This window comes from Heterodontus francisci, chromosome 4 (genome assembly GCF_036365525.1).
Source record: "Heterodontus francisci isolate sHetFra1 chromosome 4, sHetFra1.hap1, whole genome shotgun sequence".
NCBI classification, from domain to species: domain Eukaryota; kingdom Metazoa; phylum Chordata; class Chondrichthyes; order Heterodontiformes; family Heterodontidae; genus Heterodontus; species Heterodontus francisci.
Genome location: NC_090374.1, coordinates 75,705,805 through 75,728,720, shown reverse-complemented (window position 1 = coordinate 75,728,720; position 22,916 = coordinate 75,705,805). Strand labels below are relative to the sequence as shown.

Sequence of the window (22,916 nt, the reverse complement as noted above, 5' to 3'; positions counted from 1 at the left end):
TTTTAATTGGGGTGAGTATAACATTAATTGAAAGAATAATATAAGCATAATTAGGACTAGAGGCATTGATTAAAATTTGATTGAGAAATAAATAATTAATTAGTTAATTAAAACACAATAAGGATGGCAGAACAGGTGATGTGTTGCAGCTGTAGTATGTGGGAGTTGGTGAATGCCAAGTGTGATCCACGGCAGCCACATATGCAGTAAGTGTCTGCGGCTCGAGCAACTTTGGCTCAGAGTTAATGAGCTGGAGACTGAGCTTTAGACACTGCTTTGCATCAGGGAGGGGCACTGGACACTTTGCTCCAGAGACAGTCACACCGCTTAAGCTAGGGTCTTCTGATTTGGCCCAGGGACAGGAGGGTGCGACTGTGAGTGAGGCAGGTATGGGGATCCAGAAGGTAGCACTGGAGGAGACTCAGCCTTTGCAATTGTCCAAGAGGTCTGATTTTCTTGCAGGCTTATATAGATGAGAGCAGGGGCTGCATGGTGAATGAGCAAACTGACCATGGCACTGTGGTGCAGGGAGCCATTCAAATGGGGGGAGTAAATAGAAATATAGAGGTAATAGGGGACAGACAGTCAGGGGGATAGTCTGTTCTCTGCAGCTGAGAGTGTGAGTCCAGGAGGCTGTGTTGCCTGCCGGTGCCAGGGTTCGGGACTTCTGCTCGGAACTGGAGAGGAATTTCAGTGGGAGGGGGAGGATCCAGTTGTCGTGGTCCACATGGGAACCAAGGACCAGGAACAAGGTTCTGCTTAGGGATTATGAGCAGCTGAGGGCTAAATTAAAAAGCAGAACTGCAAAGATAATAATCTCTGGATTACTGCCTCAGCCACGAGTGAATTGGTGTAGGGTAAATAAGATTAGAGAGTTGAATGTGTGGCTCAAAGATAGGTGTGGGAAAAATGGGTTTTGATTCATAGGGCACTGCCACCAGTACTGGGGAAGTGGGAACTGTACCATTGGGATGGTGTTCATCTGAACCATGCTGGGACCAGTGTTCTGGTGAGTCATTTAACTAGGGCAGTAGAGAGGGCCTTGAACTGGGGAGGAGGGATCATGTGAGGGGAGATGTGGCAAATTAAAGAGAAAGGACAAGGCAATAGAGCAGGGTAGCAATATAGGTAATGATAACCGAGTGTGGCAGGAAGGGACAGAGCATATAAACTGAAGAGTGCACCAGAAGATTTCTGGCCTTAGAATTTGCAAGAAAGTTAAGAGACAGAATTAAAGGCTCTGTATCTGAATGTTCACCGCATTCGTAACATAATGGATGAATTGATAGCACAAATAGAAATAAATATGTATGACCTGATAGCCATTTCAGAGAAGTGGCTGCAAAGTGATCAAGGCTGGGATCTAAATATTCAAGGGTGTCTGATATTTCAGAAGGACAGGAAGCTAGGAAAATGTGGTGGGATAGCTCTGTTAATTAAGGATGACATAGTATAGTAGTGAGAGATGACCTTAGTTCAGAAGATCAAGATGTAGAATCAGTTTGGGTAGAGATAAGAAATAGCAAAAGTAAGAAGTCACTTGTGGGAGTAGTTTATAGGCACTCTAACAGGAGCTAAACTGTAAGACAGAATATGCAGGAAGAAATAATAGGGACTTGTAAGAAAGGTACTGCAATAATGGGTGATTTTAATCTTCATATTGATTTGACAAATCAGATTGGCAAAGGTATCCTGGAAGATGAGTTCATAGAGTGTATTCAGGACAATTTCTTCAATCAGTACATTCTTGTGCCTACCATGGAGCAGGCTATTTTAGACAGCTGGTGAAAACCCCACATGCCAAATGGAAAATATTAATTTCCTCATATGGAACTTTGCGAATATTGGAACTGGAGAAAGAGGTGATTACCTAGTCTAGCCAGAACAATGGGGGTGCTCTGATTAAATCACCTAAAATGGTTTTGTCAACATGGTCGTCAAAAGCCATCGACACCCATTGACTTTGAAAAAGCCAAACCACCCACCCCCCCTGCCCCCCAAGGATGTTTGAACAGCTTGAGAGAAAAGCCTTGAATTTCAAAGACCTTTTTCCGAAAGCTTCTGTTTCAAACAAGAGGTAGTCACATCACATGACTGCTTGTGTAACTCTGGAAGTTGGTGAATTATGCGACCCTGCCTCACTTAATTTTGGTCTGGGTCCAAGACCTCTGCAGTACCAGCAGTGGCCACCGATCCTGGTGGCATTGTCGATACTGCTGAGTTGCCGGCCCTCTGATTGGCTAGCAGCTCCTGGAGGCAAAATCCCAGTCTTTAAGGTTCCCAGCGCGGGAAACCTAGAAGTTAAGACCGGAGGATTGTTCGGGTGGGCGGGGGGGATGCGGGGCACGGTGGTGGGAAAAGGCCGAGGTGGGGATCCGCCTGCCTTTACAGCCCCGGTGCTGGGAGCCCTAGCTCCAGCACAAAATCCAGCCCAATGACTTGGATGAAAGGACCAAATATATGGGAGCTAAATTTGCTGATGACACAAAGATAGGTAGGAAAGTAAACTCTCAAGAGGACATAAAGAGTTTACAAAGGGATTTAGATAGGTTAAGTGAGTGGGCAAAAGTTTGGCAGATGGGGTATAATGTGGGAAAATGTGAACTTGTCCACTTTGGCAGGAAGAACAGAAAAGCAGTATATTATTTGAATGGAAAGAGATTGCAAAACTCTACAGAACAAAGGAATCTGCGTGTCCTCGTACATGAATCACAAAAAGTTAGTATGCAGGTGCAGCAAGTGATTAGGAAGGTTGCAAGGGGAATTAGTATAAAGGTAGGGGAGTGTTGCTACAGCTGTATAGGGCCTTAGTTAAGTCTTAGACTGCACCTGGAGTACCGAGTACAGTTTTGGTCAACTTACTTAAGAAAGGATATATTTGCATTCAAAGCAGTTCAGAGAAGATGCACTTGACTGATTCCTGGGATGAAGGGGTTATCTTATGAGGAAAGGTTGAGCTGGTTGTACCCATTGGATTTTAGAAGATTGAGAGGTGATCTTATTGAAATATATAAGATCCTGAGGGGACTAAACAGAGTGGATGCTGAGAGGATGTTTCCCTTTGTGGGGGAGTCTAGAATTCCTTGAAGAGACGATTAAGAGGAGATTTTATAGAGGTATTCAAAGTTATGAGGGGTCTGGACAGGGTAGATAAGGAGAAACTGTTCCCATTGGTGGAAGGATCGAGAACCAGAGGACACCCATTTAAGGTGATTGGCAAAAGCAACAGCGACATGAGGAAAAGGTTTTTCATGTAGCGAGTGGTTAGGATCTGGAATGCAATGCCTGATTCAATCGAGGACTTCAAAAGGGAACTGGATAATGATCTGAAGAGAAAAAATTGCAGGGCCTTGGGGAAAAGGCAGGGGAGTGGGACTCGGTGAGTTGTTCTTGCAGAGAGCCTGCACGGACATGACAGGCTGAATGGTCTCCTCTCTGTGTTATAACCCTTCTATGATTCTAGGAAGCACGAAATTGACAATGTGGCCAGTCTGACTGCCACTTCATGCCTGTGCCAGCCCAGAACCAAATTTATGTTTAGGCCTCATTAGCATGCATCCAGAGAGCTGTGGGTGCCGAACAAGTATCCCACTGCAGCTGGCCCACTCCAGGAAACACAATATTAGGTAGCCTGGGTATGACCAGCAGGTAGATAGGTAGATCAGGGGAGAGGAACCTATCTCGGTGGGTGTGTGCCTATGGTAGGAGCGATTCACATCATTCTTGAGGAGCCTGGAGGAGTAATCCTTTTTCACCTGGCCCTATGAAGATAATTTTGCACTTACAGTGTTTAACTAAAAGATATTTGCCTAAATTTGTTTCAAGGAAGAGGTATAGATGGAACTTTTGATTTCAGTGTGAGCACAAACCTACTGTTATTGCATTGGCTGCCTGTTATACACCCCACACAAATTTGAAGTCAATATTTGGCCTCATCTTCCCAGAATATGAAGCCTACAATCGCCCATTACAGTATCTAGCTATTTCTTAAATGCATTGTATACCAGTCAGCAGCTGATGAAGAGTTTCACCTGAAACATTAATGTATTTTTCTATTTCAGATAGTAAATGATCACTCTATTGTCTCTTGTTTTTATTTCATATTACCATTATTTGTAGCTTCAAGTTAGTATCAAACGACAAATGTATAATGAGCCAGTGAAAACCACATTACACATTAGTTTGCTTAGTATGCAACAACACAATTGGGATGTTTTAGATGCACCCATCATTACCTGGGACTTGCAGTTATAGACTCCTTCACATATACCTGGGGTGCCTGCTGATAAGTTCCTCTGCTTTGCCTACCTGCCAATTTCTAAGGGATAATCTTATGATTATGATGGAGATTTATTTGCTGGAACCACATATAGAGATAATTCTGGTCTGTTCTTTTCCCATTTTCTATATCTAGTGGGATGCAGATGTCAAAATTCCCAATACGAATTTTGAAGACAAAGCTCTGTGCCAAGAGTGTAAATCTTTAAAATGACCCCTTTCTTAGTCTTTCTCAGTATCTACCATTACTATGGTCTTCAGCCAAATATTCTTCTACTGCGATATCTGTAAATATATGAACATACAAATTAAGAGCAGAAGTAGGCCATTCGTAGGCCATTTGGTCCCATGAGCCTGCTCCACCATTTCATAAAATCATGGCTGATCTATTTGTGGACTCAACTCCACTTTCCTGCCTACCCCCAATACCCTTTGACTCCATTGTTTGTCAAGAATCTGTCTACCTCTGCCTTAAAAACATTCAATGACCCTGCCTCCACTGCTCTCCAGGGAAGAGAGTTCCACAGACTCACGACCCACTGAGAGAAAAAAAATTCTCCTCATCTCTGTTCTAAATGGGAGACCCCTTATTTTTATCTGTGCCCCCTAGTTTTAGTCTCTCCCACAAGGGGAAACATCCTTTCCACATCCTCCCTGTCAAGTCCCCTCAGGATCCTATGTTTCAATCAGATCACCTCTCATCCTTCTAAACTCCAATGAATACAGACCCAACCTGTCTGACCTTTCCTCATAAGATAACCCTCTCATCCCAGGAATCAGTCGAGTGAACCTTCTCTGAACTGTTTCCTTTCTTATGGAAGGAGACCAAAACTGTACACAATACTCTAGATGTGGTTTCACCAAGTCCTGTACAATTGTAGTAAAACATCTCTACTTTTATTTTCCATTCCCCTTGCATTCGTCTTCTTAATCACGTACTGCACCTGCATACTAACTTTTTGTGTTTTGTGTACTAGGACACCCAGATTCCTATGCATCTCAGATCTCTGCAATCTCTATCCATTTAAATAATATATTGCTTTTCTATTCTTCCTGCCAAAGTGAACAAGTTCACACTTTCCCACATTATACTCCATCTGCCAAATCTTTGCCCACTCACTTAACCTATCTATATCCCTATGCAGACTCCTTATGTCTGTTCAACAACTTACTTTCCTACCTATCTTTATGTCATTAGCAAATTTAGCAACCGTACATGCTGTCCTTTCATCAAAGTCATTTATATAGATTGTAAATAGTTGAAGCCCCAGCACTGATCCCTGTGGCACTGCACTAGTTTACAGCATGCCAACCCGAAGGTTCTGAAGGCATGTCAGTCACGTCCGGTTAGCCGTAAAATCGGCATGGGATGGCCGCCGTTGGCAGGTAAGTTCATTTGAATGTTAATTATCCGCATTTTAATATTGTAATGAAGACCCCACCGCCAAGTGGCTGGTGGTGTGGGGTGGGGGGACCGCACCGAGCCCTCGCCACTGCTGCTAATATCCGGCGGGGCCTTCTCGGCGTCGTGGGTCAAGGCGGGCTGCTCCCACTAGCATTTTATGGGCCTCCCCACCACGACACGTGGCGTTGAGGGGCTGATAACATTCAGCCTAACATTTCAGAAATGTTACCAGCACCTTCTTTCCAAAAAAAAAATGGGAGCAATGATTATGATCTAGTGCTGGTAATGGTTCTGCTGTTGCCATTAACAGTTTCTTGAGACCCATCTTTTGTTTCTTTATTTGTTCCATTACCATTTGCGATTCCTCAGATACTGAAGCAGTCCGTGTAGAAATGCAGCAAGACCTGGACAATATCCAGGCTTGGGCTGATAAGTGGCAAGTTACATTCGCGCCACACAAGTGCCAGGCAATGACCATCTCCAACAAGAGAGAATCTAACCATTTCCCCTTGACATTCAATGGTATTACTATTGCTGAATCCCCCACTATCAACATCTTAGGGGTTACCATTGACCAGAAACTGAACTGGAGAAGCCATATAAATACCACAGCTACAAGAGCAGTTCAGAGGCTAGGAATCCTGCGGCAAGTAACTCACCTCCTGACTCCCCAAAGCCTGACCACCATCTACAAGGCACAAGTCAGGAATGTGATGGAATACTCTCCACTTGCCTGGATGGATGCAGCTCTAACAACACTCAAGAAGCTCAACACCAGCCAGGATAAAGCAGCCCGCTTGATTGGCATCCCATTCACAAACATTCACTCCCTCCACCACTGATGCACAGTGGCAGCAGTGTGTACCTTCTACAAGATGCACTGCAGCAATGCACCAAGGCTCCTTAGACAGCACTTTACAAACCCGCAACCTCTACCAACTAGAAGGACAAGGGCAGCAAATGCATGGGAACATCACCACCTGCAAGTTCCCCTCCAAGTCACGCACCATCCCGACTTGGAAATATATCGTCGTTCCTTCACAGTTGCTGCATCAAAATCCTGGAACTCCCTTCCTAACAGCACTATGGGTGTACTTACCTCACATGGACTGCAGTGGTTCAAGAAGGCAGTTCACCACCATCTTCTCAAGGGCAATTAGGGATGGGAAATAAATGCTGGCCTAGCCAGCGACGCCCACATCCCATGAATGAATTAAAAAACCTTTTTCCTTGCCCCATCATTCCTTTTGTCATTTAATTACTCCTGTTTACCACCCTATAACAGACCTTGCCTTTGTTCCTTCCATCCTCCTCCATCCCCTTTGCCTGCATGCTACTGTGCTTGCTTAACACCTGTTCCATCTCTAACTTTTGTCAGTTCTGACATAAGGTCATCGACCTGAAATGTTGGCCTGAATTTTCCAAAATTTGAAAATATTCGGGAGGTTGAACCATAATCGGATCCCTACCCCACTCATTGCCCCAGCATGCCTGCCAGCTTAATTTTACAGGAGCCGGCCAATTAGCAGGCCACCTCCACATTCGCCGTACTATTAGGGACAACAGGCAGGTTTTGGAAGCAGGACAACAGGCAGGTTTCTGAAACAGGGGGTGAATACAGCGCGGCCACTGCAAGGGAGGCTGACAGCTCTCATTGTGTGACCAGTGGGAGCACTGCTGAGGGTCAAGCAGCAGGAGCAGCAGGGAAGTAACAGAGGCACCATCAATATCAGGGGAGGGGCTTTCACTGCATTAGACCCATGACAATCGGAGACTCTGCTCCAGGGAATCCTCACCCAATGGCAAGGCTGTGACAGGGGAAGACAGCAGCCTTGCCATTTTCTGCCAGTAACCATTAAATGCATTCAGTTCTCACACAACTCCAATCTTCTGCTGTGAAACTGCCTCCTTAGTTGCTGGGGTACTGACACAGTGGGTGTCCCGCGCAACGCTGGCAGAATTACCAGGTGCTGTGAATTAGTCACTCACAATGTGAATTGGCATGGCACTGCGAACACGTGGGTTGCTGGCATCAGACCCAGCCCACCCCTGGGACTAGCGGCCAGAGGCAGGAACTCATCAGAAAATCGGCCCGACGCCTTTTTTCAGAATTTGTTTGCCCCACCCGCCTGCATGGGTATGGGAAAATTCAGCCCACTAACTCTGTTTTCGCTCCACAGGTGCTGCCTGATCTGCTAGATATTTCCAGCATTCTCTGTTTTTATATTATTAATCACTTCACCTTTACTCATGATGTTCCTAAATCTCCTAACATGCTATAGTCTTACAAAATAGTGTAGGATAATGTAATATAGGGTTGTTACTGGGTAGAATATGTAAATATTTTGCTAGTGTCATCACAGGAAGTGATATAACTGAACATGTATAGAACCTTGTGGTAGAGGGAAAGTGGAAGCCATAGATATCAGATGCATGTAAATAAACTCCTGTTCCTGTAACTGTCAATCTCTCAGATATGCTGTTATAAGACTTACTAGCATCAGAATATTACATGGTGGCAATGGTAATCTGAAGAAGAAATGGAAAAATCACTGCCCTTACTTAGAGAAAGTAGCTGGACAGAACCAAACAGAGGTGTAGCCAAAATAGGTCTGAAGATTTAATAGGTACCGTACTGCAAGAGGTCTCGCACAGAAGCCAGACAAGGAGCAGATCAGTACGTTATTATATGCCATGGGAGAGTGCGCGGACGACATCCTCATAACACAGGGCATACTTGAAGAAAAAGCTACATACGAGGACGTTATTAAGGCTCTTGAGTCTTACTTTAACATGGTGCGTGCCAAATTCAATATATGGTCTCAGCAGAGAGGCAAAAGTATTGATTCTTTTATCAACGATTTACATAAGCTCACTGAATATTGTGGATATGGAAGTTTTCAGGAACAGTTAGAGACAGGATCATGGTTGGAGTGGCAGATGATGGTCTTTCGGATCATCTGCAGTCAAGAGATGATCTTACATTAACCTAGGTGATTCAGATATGCAAGCAAGCAAAGGTTGGAATGTCACCGTGTTGTCGTTCGAGGGGACAGGGAGTGTCAGATCTCGAAAGTAGCAGACTCCATTGAATGCTTGAAGAAAACAAAGGCGAAAAATGACAGTCAAAGACAGGAAAGGCGGGAAGAGCATCTAGAGGCAGCAGCATCTCACTGCAGTAGATGTAGCCGAGGGAGGCACTGGCAGGAAAATTGCCCAGCCAGAGAAGCGGAGTGTTTCTATGTAAAAAGAGGAAGCACTTCCAATTCATATGTCACAGCAAGAAACCAGGGCTGCAAAATATAAAAAGCAAACCCAAAGAAAATTAACAAAGTACAGGATGTGCAATGTGATGAATTACTGTTTCTAGGAGAAATCCACAGAGCAAGTGAAGATGCCTGGATGACAGAGATTCTTATCGGAGGCTATCAGACAACATTCAAACTGGAAACTGGAGCAGCAGTACTGGCAGAAATGGAGCAGTGGCTGAATAAAGTAAGCACCAGATCTACAGGTAAAAAACTGTAAGGACCTGCAGGTATTGAACTGAAGGTAATAGGAGAGCTGAAAATGATTCTGAGTTACCGGGGAAAATAAATTCCTGAGCTATTATATATTATTAAGAATCAGAATTGCTTGCTTAAAAGCTTGTATAAATTTACAGTAAATATGCAAAGTTGAAGAGCTGAAAGGTATAGAGGAACAGCCAAGGAATTTATTGGGTTGAATTCCCTAAATTATTCAAAGGATTGGGAAAACTAAAAATAGCTTACCACATCATATTAAGAAAAGATGCAGAACCATTGTGCTTATACACACCAAGAAAGGTTCCACATCTATTCCTAGACAAAGTTAAGGAAGAAATAGAGCTAATGACCAAACAGGGAGTCATCTCACCAGTTACTAAGCCGACAGGATGGTGCTCAGGTATGGTTCCAGTGAAGAAACCAAATAGGTCCATTCAAATTTGTGTAGCCTTTATGCAATTAAACAAGACTGCAGCACGAGAAATCCATTCAATGGCATCAATGGATGACAGTCTGGCAAAGCTAAGGAAAAGCAAGACTTTCACTAAATTAGATGCTAACAGTGGATTTTGGCAAGTACCTTTGGATGAAGAATCTAAACTATTGACGATTTTTATAAGACCATTTGGAAGATTCTGTTTTAACAGACTACTTTTTGGAATTACGCCAAAGAGTGATTTCCAGAATCCTGGAGGGACTGGAAGGGATCATCTCACATAGACGAAAGGTTGATCCACGGTGCAAGTCAGCAGGAACACGATGCAAGAGTGCAAGCAATATTGCAGATGTAGGAAGCTGGTATAATGTTGATTGAGAAGTGTGTCCTTTCACAACAAATTATGAGATTTCTAAGTCATATTATCGATGGATCAAGCATTAGAGCAGACACTCAAAAGATGAAAGTCATAAAAGACTTTCTTGAGCCTAAGACCATCACAGAATTGCAAAGATTTATGGGCCTGGTCAATCAGGTGGGAAAGTTTTTGCCAAATCTGGCTACGATAAATGAACCACTGTGACAATTATTAAAGAATGACAAGGCCTGGTGTTGGAGCTAGGTCCAACAAGAAGCTTTTGAAAAAATTGAGCAGAAATTTCTTTCTTCCAAAGTACAAGCACATTATGACTCAAAGTTATCAACCATTATAGGTACAAAGCAATGGGAATCGCAGGCCTGTATATTTTGCATCTCCTTCTTTGACAGAAGCAGAGCAAAGATACACAGTCATTGAGAGAAAGCTCTGGCAGCAACTTGGGCATGCAAGAAATTCTCTGACTATATGCTAGGTCTTCAATTTAAGATTGAACTGGATCAGAAGCTGTCAGCTACTCTGTTAATTACAAAAGAACTAGCAAAGTTACCTCCTAGAGTGCAGAGGTTTCAACTGAGATTAATGAGATTCGGTGATGAAACCAAATATGTTCCTGGGAAACAGCAAATAAGAGTGCTATCACGCATTATATCAGCAGAACCTGACGAAGGTGGCATTCTATTTTTTGAGGAAGTAGAAGTGTTTTTCCAACAACTACAGAGTTTTTACCTGTTACCAATCAGAAGTTGAGTGAAATCAGGAAAGCTCAAAAAGATGAAGTATATGCAGAAATTAGAGAATATTGTTCGCATGGTTGGCCAGCAAACATGCCACACAACCCAATGTTAAGGCAATATTATGAGCAACGAGGTCATTTGAGTATCGTCAATGATTTGTTGATATTTGACGAGAGATTAGTTATCTCCAGGATACTAATATTACAGATCTTGGAAAGATTACACCAAGGACATTTAGGAATAACAAAATGCAGAACCAGGGCTAGACAGTCAGTTTGGTGGCATAGTATACCGAATGAGATCGAAGAGATGATATCAAGGTCTATCACGTGTGCTGTCAACCGTCATGAGATGAAGGAGCCACTAATGTCATCATCTTTTCCGTCCAGACCATGGGAACGTCTAGGTATAAATCTTTTCTAGCATAAGAATAAGGTGTTCTTAATCTTTTTTTATTTTTTCCATGGGATGTTGGTGTCACTGGCAAGACCAGCATTTATTGCCCAACGCTAATTGCCCTTGACAACTGAATGGCTTGCTAGGCCATTTCAGAGGGCAGTTAAGAGTCAACCACATTGCTGTGGGTCTGGAGTCACGTGTAGGCCAGACCAGGTAAGGATGGCAGACATCCTTCCCTAAAGGACATAAGGACCATAAAGGACCAGATGGGTTTTTTAGTAATGGTTGATTAATATTTGAGGTGGGTTGAGGTGAAGCAACTACAAGGTTAGAGCTCAGAAGCTGTAATCACATTCTTAAGAGAAATCTTTGCTAAGCATGGGATCCCAGACATGGTGGTATCCGACAATGGGCCACAATTCACAAATGAATGTTTCAAACAGTTCACAGAAGCATATAGCTTTACTCGCATCACTAGATCACCGAGGTATCCTCAGGCAAATGGCAGAGCAGAGAGAGGTGTAAGGATTGTGAAATCTTTATTAAAGAAGAATGAAGATCTTCAGTTAGCACTTTTAAGCTATAGAGCAACACCACGTCAGAATGGTTTAGCCCCATGCGAATTGTTGATGGAACGTAGGTTAGGAACACAACTTCCTGTACTTCCAAGTGAGTGCAGAAGACTTGGAAAAAGTGTGGGAGCGAGAGAATAGAAGATGATCTATTCAATCTGAGAATTATGACAGACGTTACAGAACCAAAACCTTGACAGATATACAACCTGGTGAATCAGTTTGGGTTAGAGATCAGAGAAGGTATGGAGAAGTGATAGAACAATCACCATATCCATGATCATACATTGTCCAAACTGACCAAGGGATGAGAATAAGAAGAAGGTCATTGGTGGCAATACCAAAGAAGCAGCAGATACAAGAGGAACAATCATCTCAAGAAGTTGATGAACCCACAGAGCTGCAATAAGCTATCAACCTAGAGGACAACCTGTGTGAAGAACTTGAGTCAGCAAATAGTTCTACAAAAGTATAAAAGAATGAGAAGGAAGAACTAAAAGATTCAAAACCCCAGACATCTTCTAAAGAGAGAAGAACGCGTTATGGCAGACTTGTAAAAATGCCACAATGGTTGACCTTCTGAGAAGTGGGGCCGGATTTTACGCCGGGCGGACGGGAGCTGGCCACTGACGTAAACGTCGGTGGCGAACCCACTTCCTCCCAGCCCGGGGATCCGACCCACATTTTACGGATCCCCAGGCTTTTAATTGTTCCGAGGCGGGACTTCCACCCACTTGAGGGAAGAAGTTCCGCCTCATTGAGCTGCTGGCCAATCATTGGGCCGGTAGCTCTTAGTCCCAGCAGCGCCACCAGGAGTGGTGGCCACTGCTGGGACTGCAGCCCAGCTGAGGACATGGAGCCAGGATTTCAGGTAAGTAAGGGAGATTGGTCGCGCCCCGGCGAGGCATGGGTGGTCATTTGGGGGAAAGAGGGGGGCATCTCGGGTCCTGGGGGTGGTTTGGGAAATGGGGGCAGCCCTCAATCGGGCACCCTGTACCCGGTTGTCAGGCCCACCCCCCCCACACCCGGTGCGCTGAGAGGCCGCCAAGTATCACTGGATGGCCTTTTATGTCTCCCGGACGCCCGCCTGCCATGGGTACAATACCCGTGGAGGCAGGCGAAGGTCCTTAAGTGGCCGTTACGTGGCCACTTAAGGGCATGTTTCTCGCCCCCCCACCCCCAGCCCACGTCAAGTGGGGAGGAGGTGGCAGCGGGCTGGGAAGGCCTCCCGGAGCCTCCCGCTCAATTTCATCCCCCCGCCACCATCCGGCTCGCTGGGGTGGCGTAAAATTCCGGCTGTGAAGTCAGAGACTTGGAGGTGGGGGGAGATATATTATAATGTAATACAGGGTTGTTACTGGGAAGAATATGTAAATAGTCTGTGAGTGTCATCACAGGAAGTGATGTAACAGAACTTGTATAGAACCTCGTGTAGAGTGAAAGTGGAAGCCATAGATGCAAATAAATGTAAATAAACTCCTGTTCCTATAATCGTCAATCTCTCAGAAATTCTGCTGTAAGAATTACTAGCATCAGAATGTTACACATAGAATCAGCAGCACAGGATGGCATTTGGTCCATCATGTCTGTGCTGGCTCTCTGCAAGAGCAACTTACCTAGTCCCACTCCCCTGCCTTTTCCCCATAGCCTTGCAAATTTGTTCTCTTCAGATAATTATCCAGTTCTCTTCTGAATGCCTCAATTGGGTCTGCCTCCACCAGACTCTCAGGTTGTGCATTCCAGATCCTAACCATTCGCTGCTTAATAAAGTTTTTCCTCATGTCGCTTTTGCTTCTTTTGCTAATCACCTTAAATCGGTGTCCTCTGGTTCTGGATCCTTCGGCCAATGGGCTCCCCATCTACTCTGTCCACACCACTCATGATTTTGAACATGCTCCTTACATGTAGCATAACTATTTATTAAGTGCAAATCTGACGTTTTGCTCTCATTTGAACTCTGATTGGATTGTAGATCTGTAACTCTTCTGAGCTATATATTATCCTATATTTATGTTTTGTGGTTTGTGCTGAGTCATCCACCAATGCAGCAGCTTAAAGAATTCTGTTATGTGCTTTGGTGGGGTCGTGGGGGTGGGCGGGTGTTGTTGGCAAGTATTTATTACTTTGGTTCTAAACTGTACACTGTTTATTCCTGGGATCGCCTTAACAATGGCCAATCTGGAAATTCCATGAGAAAATAATCCAGCTGATTCTTCTGAGGGGGAATGCAATGGATAAGTTTTGAAAATAAAATCCCAAAAATAGGATTTTGCTATCCCCTCCTTTGGTTCCATATCCAGGTGATCTGTCCCTGCACAGTCCTTTGGCTGGATCCAGTTCCTACTTGATGGATTCTTATAAACTTATTAGAAAATACAAAGAGCTCTAAGTTAGGTTCAGAGTGGATGTGTGTAAATGCACAAAGTGTACTTAATAAGGTTGGTGAGCTGCAAGTGCAAATAGCCAAGTTGTTGATGTTGTGGCGATAACTGAGACCTGGTTTAAAAAAAAGGGAGGATTGCACGTTTAATATGCCTGGGTACAGGTTATTCATGAAAGATAGGGAAGGAAAAAAAGGAGGTAGCAGCTTTGAGTCCGGAAAATATTATTGCGCTGGAAAGACGGAATGTCCTTCAGTATATGCAGTGCCAAGATTGACCTGGTGAAATCCATATGCTGTTCGGTTTCTATGAGATCAAAACCCATTTTAAAGAGTTACTTCAATTTTTCGTATTTAAAGATATCATGCTACTGTAAGTGGCAGAGACACATTTCAGTTACCTGGTTGTAGGCTTACCTTGGCCTTGTTAAACAAGTTGACAATGCTGAGGTTGGTTGATACCAGTTCTCTACTGGGCATGCTCTGTAACTGCGTGACAATGTATGATTCACATATTTGCTGTAGTCTATGTATTTGATACATTTCTGCACAAATTAACAGAGCCATGGCTTGGAGAATACTGGCTAGAGAAAAGAAAGTTAGACAAATAAATGATATTTTACTAAAAATGCCAATAATCATGATATTAAAGTTTGAGAGCTTTCTAAGACATCCTTCATTCTCTTGACGCTTTTGTCAAGCATAGGTCTTATCTTGATCATGTCGAGGCTCTCAGTTACTAAGTACAATAAGTCACAGAGATATAGGTGCAAAACAGCTATTTTACTACTTGTCTCTCTTAACTTCCATGTTCAGAAGTCATTCGGGAACTTGTGAAATAGGAGGAGATTTTCTTTGTGTATTAATTGTAGCCAATTGCAAATCTGCTTGTACAGGTTTACAATTTCAGGAAATATTACTCACAAAATAAAACTTTGCCTAAAGTGAAAGGTTAAAGCCACCGCACAAAGGTGTGTTGAGTTAAAGCAGATTAATGCATTTATGTTTATTTTCAATAACATTTTTGACATAAAGGTCTGTCATTAACCACTGAATATGCACAGCTCTGCAATCCCAGCAATTATGCCGAGGTCACATAAGTTGGGAATCACTATCACTAAGCCTGGGAGACTTTCTGAGGTCATTTACATCTCAGTGTTAGGCACCTGCACCTTTACCAGCACAAGCAAGGTGCCTGCCTTGCCCCAAAGAGGCAATTAGCAGTGATGCCAGCTCCAGGATACCAGCCCCGATCCCAGGTGAAGCCCACATGTGGCCTTTGATGGCCTGGGACACCTGTCCCATCAGGCATACTGCCACCATTGATATGCTGGGTCTTCCTTGAAACTTCCAATGTCAGGTCATCAGCGCAATCCCTGGTCTCGAAGCAACCTCCCAGAAATTTTGCTCTGGCTGAACAATGTATTATTATTAATTGATTGCCATAGAACAAAAAAGTTGTGGAAGCTTCCAGGGTAGCATTCACATGTTGGTAGGGTGATTGGCATCCCAGATAAGCTGTACATTTAGGGAATGGAAACCCTTCCTGTTGGGGTGGGGGCTCCTGTCAGGGGTGGCCACATTGTAAGGAATGGATTCATTGAACTGTCCTGAAGTTGAATAATGTTATGCCACCATTGATTTCACTGTCTATAGTAGTAATGCTAACCATTACTTTTTTTGGTTAAGCAGGGAAGTTTAAAGCAATTTAAAGTACCACTGGGCTACTGAGCTGCAGCTGACCCTATATCAATGGCCAGTTTTAGGGTGAGGGAATAAGAGGCTAATAAAAGACTGCCATTGAATCATTTGATACCAGTACGGAAAAGAAAAATACTGTGGATGGTGGAAAGCTGAAATAAGAACGGAAAATGCTGGAAATACAGGGTTTGAAACTAGTGTCTTAAACTTAAATCAAGGCAATTACAAGGGTATGAAGAGAGAGTTGGCTAAACTGGAGTGGGAAAATAAGTTAAAAGGTAAGATGGTAGAGAAACAATGGCAGACATTTAAGGAGATATTTCATAACTCACAACAAAGGTATATTCTATTGAGAAAGAAAGTCTCTATGAGAACAAATTAGCATTGAAAGGGAGGAGGTATTAACAGTTTTAGTGGGCTTAAACGTGGATAAATCCCCAGGCCCAGATGAGCTGTATCCCAAGAAGGGTAGTAGGGATAAACCAGGTAATTACAGGTCAGTGAGTCTAACATCAGTGGTTGGGAAACTATTGGAAAAAATTCTGAGGGACAGAATTAATCTCCACTTGGAGAGGCAGGGATTAATCAGGGATAGTCAGCATGGCTTTGTCAGGGGAGATCATATCTAACAAACTTAATTAAATTTTTCGAGGAGGTGACTAGATGTGTAGATGAGGGTAAAGCAGTTGATGTAGTCTACATGGACTTCAGTAAGGCTTTTGATAAGGTTCTGGATAGAGATTCATTAAGAAGGTAAGAGCCCATGCGATCCAGGGCAATTTGACAAATTGGTTCCAAAATTGGCTTAGTGGCAGGAGGCAGAGGGTGATGGTTGAGGGTTGTTTTTGCGATTGGAAGCCTGTGACCAGTGGTGTACCGCAGGGACTGGTGCTGGGACCCTTGCTGTTTGTAGTGTACATTAATGATTTAGACGTGAATATAGGAGGTATGATCAGTAAGTTCGCAGATGACACGAAAATTGGTGGTTTTGTAAATAGTGAGGAGGAAATCCTTAGATTACAGAGAGATTTAGATGGGCTGGTAAGATGGGCGGAGCAGTGGCAAATGGAATTTAATCCTGAAAAGTGTGAGGTAATGCATTTTGGGAGGACTAAGAAGGCAAGGGAATATACAATGGATGGTAGGAGCCTAGGAAGTACAGAAAGTCAGAAGGACCTTTGTGTACTTGTCCATAGATCACTGAAGGCAGCAACACAGGTAGATAAGGTGGTTAGGAAGGCATATGGGATACTTGCCTTTATTAGCCGAGGCATAGAATATAAGAGCAGGGAGGTTATGATGGAGCTGTATAAAACGCTAATTAGGCCACAGCTGGAGTACTGTGTACAGTTCTGCACCACACTATAGGAAGGATGTAATTGCACTGGAGAGGGTGAAGAGGAGATACACTAGGATGTTGCCTGGGCTGGAGCATTTCAGCTATGAAGAGAGATTTAAATAGGCTAGGGTTGTTTTCCTTAGAGCAGAGAAGGCTGAGGGGAGACATGATTGAGGTATATAAAATCATGAGGGGCATAGATAGGTAGATAGGAAGAAACTTTTTCCTTAGCGGAGGGGTCAATAACCAGGGGGTATAGATTTAAGATAAGGGGCAGGAGGTTTAGAGGGGATTTGAGGAAAAAAAATTTCACCCAGAGGGTGGTTGGAATCTGGAACACACTACCAGAAGGGGTGGTAGAGGCAGGAACCCTCACAACATTTAAGAAGTATTTAGATGAGCACTTGAAATGCCATAGCATACAAGGTTACGGGCCAAGTGCTGGAAAATGGGATTAGAATAGATAGGTGCTTGATGGCCAGCACGGACACGATGGGCCGAAGGGCCTGTTTCTGTGCTGTATAACTCTATGACTCTAAGGATGCGGCATCCATATTAAGGAAGTTAAGGATGGTGTCAAATTGCAAGAAAAGGCGTACAATGCTGCAAAGATTAGTGGTAGGCCAGAAGATTGGGAAAATTTTAGAAACCAGCAGACATGACTAACAAAAATAAAGAGGGAGCAATTAGAGTATAAGAGTAAACTAGCAAGAAATATAAAGCGATAGTAAAAGATTCTACAAATATATAAAAAGGCAGAGAGTAGCTAAAGTAAGTGTTGGTCCCTTGGAGGATGAGTCTGGGGAATTAATAATGAGAAGCATGGAAATTGCAGAGACTTTGAACAAGTATTTTGTATCTGTCCTCACAGCAGAAGACACAAAAAGCACCCCAAGAATGGTAGAAAATCAAAATGGCAAAAGGGATGGAGGAACATAAAACAATCACTATCACTAGAGAAAAAAGTACAAAGACAACTAATGGGACTAAAGGCTGACAAGTCCCCTGGACTTGATGGCCTGCATCCTAGGGTGTGAAAAGAAGCGGCTACAGAGATAATGGATGCATTGGTTGTAATCATCCAAAATTCCCTAGATTCTGGAACAAACCCAGCGGAATGGAAAATCGTAAATGCAAGATCTCTATTCAAGAAAGGAGGGAGCCAGAAAGCAGGAAACTGTTAGTCTGTTAGCCTAACATCTGACATTGGGAAAATACTAGAATCTATTATTAAGGAAGTAGCAGCAGGACATTTAGAAAAACATAATGCAATCAGGCAGCGTCAACATGGTTTTATGAAAGGGAAATAGTGTTTGACAAATTTATTAGAGTTCTTTGAAGATGTAACAAGCAGGGTGGATGAAGGGGAACCAGTAGATGTAGTGTATTTGGATTTCCAAAAGGCATTCGATAAGTTGTCACATAAAAGGTTACTGCACAAGATAAGAGCTTAGGGTATTGGGGGTAATATATTAGTATCAATAGAGGACTGGTTAACGAACAGGAAACAGAGAGTCGGGATAATTGGTCATTTTCGGGTTGGCAAACTGTAACTAGTGGATTGCCACAGGGACCAGTGCTCATCTATTTACGATCTATATTAATGACTTGGATGAAGGGACTAAGTGTATTGTACCCAAATTTGCAGGCAATACAAAGAAAGGTAGGAAAACAAGTTGTGAGGAGGACACAAAGTGGGCTGGAGTTAATTGTGCCGGTGGGCCTCCTGGTGCCGGGCCGAAAAGGCAATTGGAACCCCACCTTGGCCTTTTGGAGCCAACTTGACATGATTCAACGCCGCTCAGACACTTAGATGCCCAGCGACGGGATCCCCGTCCCTTTAGAGATGGGAATCCTACCTCCAAGAGTTGCTGGCCAATCAGAGGGCTGGCAACACAGTTGCATTGGCAGCGCCACTGGGCATGGTGACCACTGCCAGTACCACAGGAAGCCAAGGTTACAGCAAGAATTAGGAAGGCAAATAGAATGTTTGCATTTATTGCAAGGGGAATGGAGTATAAAAGTAAGGAAGTCTTGCCACAACTGTACCGGGCATTGATGAGACTGCACCTGGAGTAGTGTGTATAGTTTTGGTCTCCTTACTTAAGGAGGGATATACTTGCATTGAAAGCAGTTCAGAGAAGGTTCACTAGGCTGATTTCTGGGATGAAGGGATTGTCTTATGAGGAAAGGTTGAACAGGTTGGGCCTATGCTCATTGGAGTTGAGAAGAATGTGAGTTGATCTGATTGAAACATATAAGATTCTGAGGGGTCTTGACAGGGTAGATGCTGAGAGGATGTTTCCCCTTGTGGGGGAATCTGGAACTAGAGGACACAGTTTCAAAATAAGGGGCCTCCTTTTTAAGATGGAGATGAGGAGGAATTTCTTCTCCCAGAGGGTCATTAATCTTTAGAATTCTTTTCCCCAGAGAGCAGTGGAGGCTGGGTCATTGAATATATTCAAGGCTGAGTTAGATTTTTGAACGACAAGGGAGTCAAGGGTTATGGTGGGGGACAGGCAGGAAAGTGGAATTAAGGCCACAATCAGATCAGCCATGATCTTATTGAATGGCAGAGCAGGCTCAAGGGGCCGAATGGCCTACTCCTGCTCCTATTTCTTGTAATCTATGATGATGTCAGGCAGCACCTGTGGAGAGAGAGAGAAAGACAGAGAAAGCAGAAATCCCGTCACAGAGAAGAGTGGAACTTCTTCAAGGTTGGCATTCTGGAAGTGTCAGTGAATTAAACGCTAATACGAAAGTAAAATACTGCAGATGCTGGAAATCTGAAATAAAAGCAGATATTGCTTGAAATACTTGAAAAACACAGTTAATGTTTCAGATTGATGACCCTTCATCAGAACAGATCCTCTCTCCACAGATGCTGCCAAACCTGCTGAGTATTTCCAGCATTTTCTGTTTTTATTTCAGACTTCCAACATCAGCAGGATTTTGCTTTTGGATTTTGAGAGCCTGCTTAGAACCTGCCTTGCACATAAGGTGAATGATAAGAGTACTACTTGCCAAGGCTGAACAGCCAAATTGGAAATTATGTCTTTTCATCGAGGTTGCATTGTAAAAAATCCATAATTACATTAAATATATTCAGGAACTGGTCAATCTTACTTCTAAACTGCTGCCCTACAGCCTCATATGGATACCTCTTCCTAAAAATGATTTTTAAATAAATGGTGTTATTTTTATACTAATCACTCCCTTCATCGCTGCAGAATTGATTCCTTACCTGTGCAGCAGGCATCAGTATACAGGTACTCCAAGAAAGAGATAAAGGTTTCCTTGGAAACACCATGAATAGGAACCTGACATGCTTTTGCTTCAGCATAGTTTCCACTAAACATAGCTGCCATTACCTCACAACGAGCCACCAATACAGCTCTATGAGCATATATAGATGTTCCTTAAGAGAGAGAGAGAGAGAATGTGAACTCATTCAGAATTGATGGTTCAAATGAAACAAATTATTCTGTTGTTTTCAGGGATAAAGACAAAGACACCATAACATCACAGAGCCACAAAAAGACCAAGGACATAATTTTCAAAAACATTTCACCCTACGCAAGGTTGCTTTTCGCAATGCTTATTTGCAAGAAATATCTTCTAACATACTTTATATTTTATGTTGTTTTTGTAAAAATAAAGGCACTGGTGTTCTTTCTCTGGATTTAAACTGCTCAAGACAGGTGAAGTTCCTGGCTACAAATGCTTATGAATAAGAAGTGTGTGGTGAAATACTTGACAAAAAGGTTAAGGTGGAGTATATGTAGCATATTTTATGGAAAGATTTGTCAGTGGGAAGTGCTGAACTGATGTGAGAGACCTCTCAAGGCAGAGAAAAGAATCTCTTAGCAGTCCAATGCATACTGACATTTACCAAGGCCCAGTTGCTCATCCTTTCAGCAGTAGTATTGTGGATCTTCAAGTGGAGGATAAGAACTATATAGTTAAAGGCTTCAATTCTTATATCCTTGACATTTGAAAATTAATTAGCATTTTTGTAAACTGTTGTAACAAAGTGTGCTACTGAAATGGCCATGAAATGAATCACTTACAAATCTTCCTGAACATGTTCAAAGTTGTCAAATCACAAACGTGTGGATTGATGCAAAAAACCTACTTCATGCAAGTGCAAACTGCTGCAACTTCCACCATCAAAAAACAATAAAGAACTGACCACAATATTACAGAACATGCCACCCCCACACTCAACTCACACATTGAATACACTGGTGTCATTCATTGTAAAGTTTTCCACGAAAGCGGAGAAATAACTCCAATAAAGAACATCTCAGTTGAAAGAATTGAATAATTCTGCCCCTTCAATTGGAGGCTACTATCCATACACTGTGCACACTTAGTAAGAACAAAAGTCAAATGTATTACTTTCTGATGTTGACAAATTACATTTTCTGATGGGCGTCAAGACCCTGATATTAGACCCATATGGGGGTCCTGAGCCTACCCACGCAACCTTCTGGGAGGTGGCCCCCTCTGCGTTCGCCATCCTGTTAAGGATGATGGGCGGGCTCCTGAGACTGCAGGCCCAATCAGAGGGCCCGCAGCGACGGTAGACTGGCAGCCCTACCAGGAGAGATGGGCACCGCCGAGACAGGCAGGTGAGCGCAAGGGTGCCACAACATGAAGGCGCCTGTGGTTGCCTGCATAGAATTCATGAAATAAAGAGGCATGAAACCCCTCCACAGAATATTAACGTACAAGGCAGCGACTTTTCATCCCCACGGCCCCGTCATAGGGGCATGGAGCATCCAGCTCTAATGATCCCATGGCTTGCTGCTGGGATGCCACCTCAATTGAGCTGGCAGCCACTGCACAAGGCAGGGAATCACTCCCACATTGGGAAAATACTGGTGCCATCACAAAATAGTCCCTAAGTGGACTAATTGGCTGACCACCTCTGTGGTGTGACAGCTGACCCAGTTCCCAGCCCGCCTCTGGGAAAGCCCCCGGAGGAATGAATGCATTGGGGAGCCATCCCAATGCAGCTCCCCTCTATTTTCCTGGCCCCCATCGCTTCCTACCCCATCTCCACGAGGCTATGAAAATCCAGCCCATTGTTTCTAAAAGGATGAGGAATTAATAAACAAAAGACACATTCACTTTCCACAACACAATAAAGCGATTCTTGTTTTCTCCCCACAGAAATGCTGACCACAATTTGCACCTGTTTTACTGTATTCCCAACTTGTTATTAGGAAAGTGACTGCTTAAGGTATTCTAAAGAAATTTAGCTGAATTATTTGAAGTTTTATTGAACATGATTGCTTGGATTAGGAAAATTTCTCCACTACTATAAAACGATGTTAAAAGCATTAACAAGCCAAGAATAGCAAGTTCAATTCCACAGAGGCTGAACATTTTTACTTCTTCAGTGAGCGATGAACTCCATACCTTGCACTTTAAAGATGACATCAGCCAAGTCAGGACTTTTCAGGAATAGGCTTAAAGAACAGCAACTTTGAGACTGCCTTTTACCTTTTGCTGTTTGATTAGTGACATCACTGGAATTAAATGTCTAGAAGATATAAAAAGGAAACATTGGGATATCTATATTTAATGATACGTGCTTTCTTACACAGTTCTGAACATGGTCATTTCAGTTTTCAAAATCTTTTTTTTTAGGGGTTCCAACACAATATGGTGACCATAGGATTGGGAACTTCAGATATGTTCCATGAATTTTGAATACTTTTGCTTGTTACTATATTCCATTGATTTGTTTGGCTGCTT

General features: G+C 43.2%; 1 protein-coding gene across 1 annotated transcript in view; it reads right to left on the bottom strand.

Moving 5' to 3' along the window:
* The window catches only part of rhobtb3 (Rho related BTB domain containing 3), a 145,607-nt gene that overhangs the window by 3,990 nt on the left and 118,701 nt on the right, over positions 1-22,916 (bottom strand). Inside the window, exons 9-11 of the mRNA XM_068029003.1 lie at positions 22,578-22,701; positions 20,395-20,568; positions 14,528-14,694 (exon numbers count right to left, since the gene is read on the bottom strand). Coding sequence (XP_067885104.1) covers positions 14,528-14,694; positions 20,395-20,568; positions 22,578-22,701 — 465 coding nt within the window. The remainder of the gene's footprint in view (positions 1-14,527; positions 14,695-20,394; positions 20,569-22,577; positions 22,702-22,916) is intronic.